The sequence below is a fragment of the Betta splendens genome, chromosome 7, assembly GCF_900634795.4.
Source record: "Betta splendens chromosome 7, fBetSpl5.4, whole genome shotgun sequence".
Classification (NCBI taxonomy): Eukaryota; Metazoa; Chordata; class Actinopteri; order Anabantiformes; family Osphronemidae; genus Betta; species Betta splendens.
In genome coordinates, this window is record NC_040887.2 from 16,935,393 (window position 1) to 16,942,863 (window position 7,471).

At 46.2% G+C, this 7,471-nt stretch overlaps 1 protein-coding gene across 2 annotated transcripts; it reads right to left on the reverse strand.

Moving 5' to 3' along the window:
* Positions 1-2,039: 2,039 nt before the first annotated feature.
* On the reverse strand, positions 2,040-5,782 carry npbwr2b (neuropeptides B/W receptor 2b). 2 transcript variants are annotated; one of them, XM_029157450.3, is made up of 3 exons: positions 5,208-5,781; positions 4,727-4,897; positions 2,040-4,585 (listed from the first exon to the last, which is right to left on the reverse strand). In XM_029157450.3, coding segments are annotated over exons 2-3 (1,062 nt in total). In that variant the 5' UTR covers positions 4,729-4,897; positions 5,208-5,781; the 3' UTR covers positions 2,040-3,525. The 2 variants fall into 2 exon arrangements, with proteins under 2 accessions (XP_029013283.1, XP_055366475.1); XM_055510500.1 differs by lacking the exon at positions 4,727-4,897 and having other exon boundaries at positions 5,208-5,782.
* Between the last annotated feature and the right edge of the window lie 1,689 nt (positions 5,783-7,471).

The window sequence follows — 7,471 nt, forward strand, 5'->3', positions numbered from 1 at the left end:
TTCCACGTTTGCATCTGGAAGTTCAAGGTTTTCCAGGTGCAGTGGTTTTTCGTGGAATTAAGATTTCTTAATATTTCTAATTTTTAATTCCAGTTGTAGTTTCCTCAGGCAGGTTCATCCACACAAAGCGCAGCATGAGGAATTCAGTTTGTTGCAGATGTGGCATTTTTCCATCTCCATGGGTAAGTTTCCAACTAACATTTACCTGGTTAACGCTGGTAAGAAGGTGTGACTCTTTCATTCAGCCACTCTGGTTTGTTTAAAGCTGATACCAGGGATATTGTGAATAGTTGTCTTTCGTACTGATTCAGATGTGGAAGTGAATTTCCCCCCCTGCAGAAGTGTATGAATGGCATCTGGAGGTTACAGCAGGTGTTCTGCTCTCATCCGCTCTCAAACAGCAGCTCTACCTTTTCTTAGCTAATGACTGGGGACAACGCCACACAGACTTCAAATGAAACTGTTGCTGAGTGACCAACATGTTTTCTAATCAGCCGTTAGAGAAGGACTTGTAACCACAGTGATCCAGTACAGGGTTCAGCCATGATTCATACAGCAGATTCAGGCTACATCATCTACGGTTCCTGGAAAAACACTGGCGGCTGTTTGTTATAATATATTATACTAGAATTATTATAATTATAATGTTATAATGTTTGTGCTTCGTTTCCAACATTCCTTCAGCTTCTTGCCTTTGACTACACCATCAAATATCAAAAATCCAAATGTGACTGAGGGCTATTTGTAACTTTAAGGCACATTTTAACATAACGCATGCAGTGTAACAGGCAGCTCATCCAATCAGCCAGTCTCATCTGAGCTCTACTGGACAAATAATGACCCAGTGCTGCGATGTCTGAGCAGCCGCAGAGCTGAGTTTATTAAATCATTTTAATCTTTTTAATTTAGCACAACAACATCCAGCTTAGTCCCGCATGACAGTTTGCGTTGGTGTTTTACACTTACTGTAGCACCTTCAGGAAGCAGATATCATGAAGCAGCGTAACCTCCATCCCGTCTGCACGTCATCCTGCTGCAAAGACTTTCATCTGTTCATGGTCGTCTGTTATGTATGTACTGTACAAACTGGGGACCTGTTCAGAATGCACTTTCTGACATCTTCTAATTATCTCGTTTACTGTGGATCAACTAAACAGACGCTGATACACAGAGATTAAGAAGCTCTGTGTGGAGCAACGCTGCCCCCTAGCGACCGCAACTATTAGCTATTTGAAATTCTAATGACTCCATCACACTTCAGGAACCATGAAGTCACACACTGCACACATACTGCAAACAAAAGAAACAACATAAATAAAGTGAATTAGCAGAACCAAGCCAGCCTCCAGCAAATCTTCTAAGATAACAGCTGTGCAGAGCTGCCTGCAACGGACACGCTCATACGGCCTCATCCCCTTTCTTCACAGGCGACTGTAGAACTGAGGCTCTAATCCAATGATCTCCACATCACAAAAATAAGGTGTTGCACACAATCTGAGTGTTGCCTGGGGCCAGAGAGCAGACAGTCAAGCAGGTTATTTACTCCGCCCCTGCATGACAGCTGGGCTATAGCAAATATTACAGTCTGGTCTGGTACAAAGTTTCTCTCTTTGATGCATCATTCCCCCAAACAGCCTTTTTCTGGCATCTTTAGCAGGTAGACAGGACCAGAGAGGAACATGGAGCTGACCCAGGCAAAGCAGAGATCGGCCTGCTTTGCCTCCTCGGAAGACAAACCTCCCGTCATGGGGTGTGAAATGATTTTCTCCATTTCTCCTGATGTGAATGAGAAACAGTTTTCTACAGGTAGATTTTATTGATTAGACAGAAGAACATTTTGCTGCAAAGATTTAAGTCCCAGCAAGGAAACAATTCACTTAATATAGGACACACAGGGTTTTAAGATGAATCACACGACGGGATTAAATATTTCATGTCAGTCCACTGAACAAACAGACACTTCAGTCAGAGCTGCTGATGAGTTGTTGAGCTCTTAAACCGCACAGACACCAGCGAGGTATAACACAAACCCAATCACATTAACGTGTGCAGGATTTTTAATTCTTGTCTTAATCACAGTCACCTCCATCTTATGGAGGTGACTGCTCATATTGTGGTTTGTTACATGTAATGTTACAATTGTTGAGTTCATATTGTTGATGCAAAGTCATTTCAGTCAAATCCATGAGGTTTTACTGCATTCTGTATCTGCAGCCTGTGAAGGTTCAGCCACTAGTTTCTCTAGTTTCTCGTTATTGGACGACACAGTAATGAGGAGAACTTAATTGTTAAACTGTTTCTGATCCTGGGTCTCAGTAAAATCAGACACATTTTCTATTTACATTTGTACATTATTAGACAAAAAGAACATTTACTTACAGTCTGAAAACAAAAGACACTCAAGTGGGCTTTAAAGGATATTAAATGGAACTGTAGAGTTTTACATGCAGCATATTTACTGCCATTTGTTGTAAATGTTAGGTAGCTGATGATTTTTCTGTATCTCTGCTGACTTATTTATTCCAGCAGCTGTTTAGACCAGGTCAGGTCAGGATGTTTCCCAAGTCTTCTTACCCCCTGGGGCCACAAACGGATGTCACCTCTGCTGAACACGTCAACATCCCAGCTAATGAAGGAGGATGAGCAGCTCACGGTCACCTCCATGGAACACATCACACATTTTACATTTATCATATTATAATGAGTTACTGTGACTGTGTTCCTTTGTACAGCACGATGACATACAGACAAAGAGAAGCTGTTTAGAATTAAAATAATATAAAGCTGCATCCTGTCCAGTAAGAACTGATAGTGTGCATTTTCCTCAGCAGGTGGTTTGACTGATCCAGTCACAGTCTGAACGTGTGAGTACATGTATTTCCTTTAATTTGATCTGAGATCATTTTAAAACTGAGTGTTTTAGATGGAGATAAAAGTCAAAGTCCAGTGTCCAGTGTCTGTGAGTCTCAGTGATGCTTAAGGCACATAGCAACGTATTTACTCTGTTTAACATATAAACACTGCAGACGTGAAACCAGGCTGAATGTGAGCGTGCGGCGCCGGCGCTGGCCGCATTTGGAGGCAATACAACCGTTTTAACAGCAGGGGGCGACAAAGGCTCACACACAAATCAAGAGCCGAACAGAAGCCTCACGTTTTACATAACTGTTGTCAGGCCTGGTGATGTTCATCCATTACGCGCCGTTATGCCTTGCTTCAGAAACGTCTTATTTGAAGGGCAGGTGAGTGTTTGCATACGTAATCTGCCTTTAAAGGTCTTTTTTTCTCAGTTCCAACCCTGACTGTCATCAGGTGGACAGCATGTCATATGTCAGGTTTGTTAGACAATAACATTCCTCATTAGAAAGAATCACCCACCAACTCCTGGACTCTTTACAGCCAACAGTTCGGCCCAGACTAATCTGGAGTCACATGTTCTGGTGTTCGTCACCTCTCCTGCCTCTTGTTTACCGGATCTTAGTCCTGCGTTCATAATGACTCTGCTGGGTGCTGTTTCACGTCCCATCAAGCCAGCCTGCATTCCAGTATCTTCTTGAAGGCTTTCCTGAAGCTGTCGTCCAGGAAGGCATAGAGAAACGGGTTCAGGCAGGAGTTGGCGTAGCTCAGGCTGGTTATGAAGTAGGAGATCCCGATCAGCAGCGGAGTGGTCCTCAGGTCCGTCGTCAGGGCAACAATGGTGCTGAGGTGGAACGGCGTCCAGCAGAACAGGCACACGGCGAGGACCACGAACACCATGACGGTCACCTTCTTCTTGGCCTTGTCCAGCGCCTTGGCGTTACTGTTGAGCTGCATGTTGCGCAGCTTGTAGAGCATCATGGTGTACAGGATGCAGATGGTTGAGACTGGGATGGCGAAGCCCAGGAGGAGCGTGTAGATGCGGCTGGCTTTGAACCACAGGCTTTCGGGGCTGGGGAAGCTGAGCACGCAGCTCTTCCGGCCGTCCGCCGGGTTCACGTAGACGCTGGCAAAGACGGTGAAGGGCATGACGATGAGGATGACGAGGACCCAGACGCAGAAGGAGATGATCTTGGCAGCTCGATAGGTGCGATACGGCATGCGCTTGGACCGGACGGTGGCCAGGACGACCAGGTAGCGGTCAACGCTCATAACTGTCAGGAAATAGATGCTGGAGAAGATGTTGTAGTGGTCAATGCTGAGGATGACTTTACAGAGAACCTCACCGAACGTCCAGTAATGCAACAAGTGTTCAGCTATGTTGATGGGCAGCACCAAAGTGAACAGATCGTCAGCGATGGCCAAGTTCAGGATGAACATGTTGGTCACTGTTTTCATCTTGGGGGCCTTGAGGATCACGTAGATGATGGCCGTGTTGCCCGTCAGCCCCACGGCACAGATCACAGAGTAGATGACAGGTAAGATGATGTACAGGTCCCCGTAGAAGTCGAAGTCAGAGGGAAGCGTGCAGTTCAGGCTGCTGTGGTTGCCCAGGGTTAGAGAGTGAACGTCCACCAAGTCACTGCAGACTGACGGCGCAGCGGCGGCGGCCACGGACACGTTCTCCATTTTAAATCTGATCGGCGTTGGGAGACAAATGTCACGGAGCCTGAATAAAGAGTAAAGGAAGATCAGGAGCAAACACTGACAACACGAGATCAGCGGCTCCCGTTCGGCTCAGGCGGAAGATGACCTTCAGCGGCTTCAACAGCGTAAAACACAGTGGTTCATTGCCTCTATTAGAACTCACATTCGCTAACTCGCGTGTTCCCAAACTTAAACCCGTTGCGTCGCAGACTGGACGCGTCCAAGACCCTGTTTATATTCGCTCCTCGTGGATTCACTCAGCGCGACTCCTCTCGGGTTCCTGCGCGCGGCGGCGGCACCGGCTCGAATACGCGTCAGCGGCGAAAAGCCAAGTCTGGGCAACAAAGAGATCAGACATCAGTTATTTCTCTGAGCACATTTCACACACGAGCTGAACTTTAAGACAGGGCGAAAGCGTTTAAGCATCAACAGAGACGCGAACGGCTCTTAAGCGGTTCACTCGCTCCCGGAAAAGACGCGCATCGTGGATTAAACTTTCAACCAACGATAATTCCACCACGTTGATAAACGAACGGAGACATTGGCGAGCACTGATCACATACGTGACGCACCACTCAACAGCTGAGTATGAAGTATAATACCTGCCCACATGGAAACATATTCATTCCGGTAACGACACTTACTGTAGAACGAGGCGACAGTAAATGAAAAAGTGCCGCAAAAACCCTGAAGTCTTTAAGTGGCTCCGCTTAAGTCACCGTCTTCCTCCCGCATCTGTTGCGGCTCGTTTCTCCCCAGTCTCTGCCCCGCTCGCTCTCTCTCTCTCTCTCTCTTTCTCTCTCTCACATACACTCTCTCCCAGAAGCCAGAGCCACAGATCGACGTCATTGACGTCCCAGTATCAATAATGTCAGAGGCCTTGGTGCTGGTTTGAACTAGTCTTCTCTCCCAGTGAATCAGAAGTGCTGGGTTTATACTGATCATCATCTGCTTCTGCTTCTGTCCGCGTTGTATTAGCTTAGGAGAGCCCGAGAGCAAATATTATATTATCATATCACATAGTCCCATATGGGAGTTGCTTTAATGTCAGCGTTACAGCTCCTCAGTCAGTAACACTGTGGACGGCTTTAAAGATGCCTGGTTTAAGAACAGACATCGACGACGCCTCACTTCATTACTGGAGAACAGGGTTTTTGATTCCTTGAGCAGTTTAAAAGGAGCCTGTTGCAGGTCTGTTTACTGCCTGTCCCAGACAATGCATCATATCTACCAGTGAGTCCTTACGCTGGGCAGCATCTACACACACAGTGGTGTGTTATGTGAATTGCATTACAAACATGTATTTTATGCACCACCTTGTTGTTTAGATGTGTTAAAATGAACTCGTTCTAAATGCCTCCTTGGTCCAAACCAGTTCTACATCTAACGCTCACGCTCTACATCTGACATGTGGCTCTGTTTCCCCGTGGAGTCCTGGCTTCGCTCACATGCTGCTACTGATCCTCAGCGTGTTTCTTAGCGGCTGCCGCTCTGCAGGGAACTCATTTCTCTGATCTTGTGCTCTGGGTCATGACCACAATCTAATGACTGTGGGTGAGAATAGGAACGTGACTGACCGGTCTTTACAGCCACCGTCCGTCTGTCCACCTCACTGATACCTGTGGCCCTCCACTGGAGGCAGGTTCTGTCCTCCATCCTGGACCGAACAGGTTTTGAAGCATCGCTTCTCTTTCCAGCTGCTTCAGAGGTCCTGAGGGTCCTGGGCCGATGAAGCCAGCAGCACATCATGCGCACAAGGCAGAGATAAAATTCTGTTTGAAGCTTGTGCTGCTGCTCTTGGTATGTGGGTCAGTTCTCTACCGAACTCTGCGTCCTGCTCAGCGCGTCTAACAGATCTGCTGCGTGAGTCATGTCTGATCCAGTGACGTGGTGAGAAACGCCTCCACATATGGTTGACTGGAGCAGTGACCAGCACCACAGCTGCTGCCGACTTTTCAGGCGTCGGTGGTGCATGTTGGGAGTGAGTCAGATTTTGGAGTGTTTTACATAGACGAGCAGTATCGAGGAATAAACAGATGTTCAGATAAGGCCGATGTCCTGATGGTGACTGCGGTTGAGGCAGCGGCTGCATGACCAAAATATAAACGTTTTAGGAAATATCTGTAAGACTCTGGTGAATGATCACTGCCACAATATTCAGGGAGAGAAAAACAACAAACATTTTTCAATATTATTTTTCTTCTTAATGATATTATTTGTTTTGGGTTTGGATTTGAATAAGTGTAGACTTGAGTGTTTCTGATGTTATGTGAGTTCCAGAGTTTAGGAACATTGTGGGAGCAGAAGGACAAGGACCTGTGAAGGATGACAGCAGCCTCATCCTGAGTGCAGGAGGAAACCAAGGAGCCGTCAGCTTCTGGATAGTGTGAATCTGGTGCCAATGGGAAGAAATTCTATTTAACACGTTGTCCTTTGTCCTTATCAGCTGCCTCAAAAAGGTTTGAATGACTTTTTGTTTGACTGTGCTCTGTTCCAGGGCCTGTGTGCCGTCTCTGACCTTTAGGGAACTTTAAGTATTGAGGCTTTGGTTCAAGCAATTGACTTTAATGTGAAATAGGCAAAAACCGTGAGGCCTAAAGACCGATGCTAGTTGAAGATTTGTGTGGGGGACATTCAAACAGGTGCTATGTTGAGTTCATACTGGTCCTGCTAGTTTCTAATAGCTAGAAATAGACAGTTTCTGTTTGTTCACCGAAACTAAAACATTGGAGTCTGGACTGAATGACATCAGTGTTAACTGTTTTGCAAAAGGGAGGAGAAAATGCGTCAATGCAATGCTTTGCATTTGCTTGACATGTCTGATGCTCTGCTGGAACAGTGACAATAAGACTGAGTGAAACAGGTCAAAGCGATCAATAAAAACTGTAAGAGCCGTCATCCTATGATG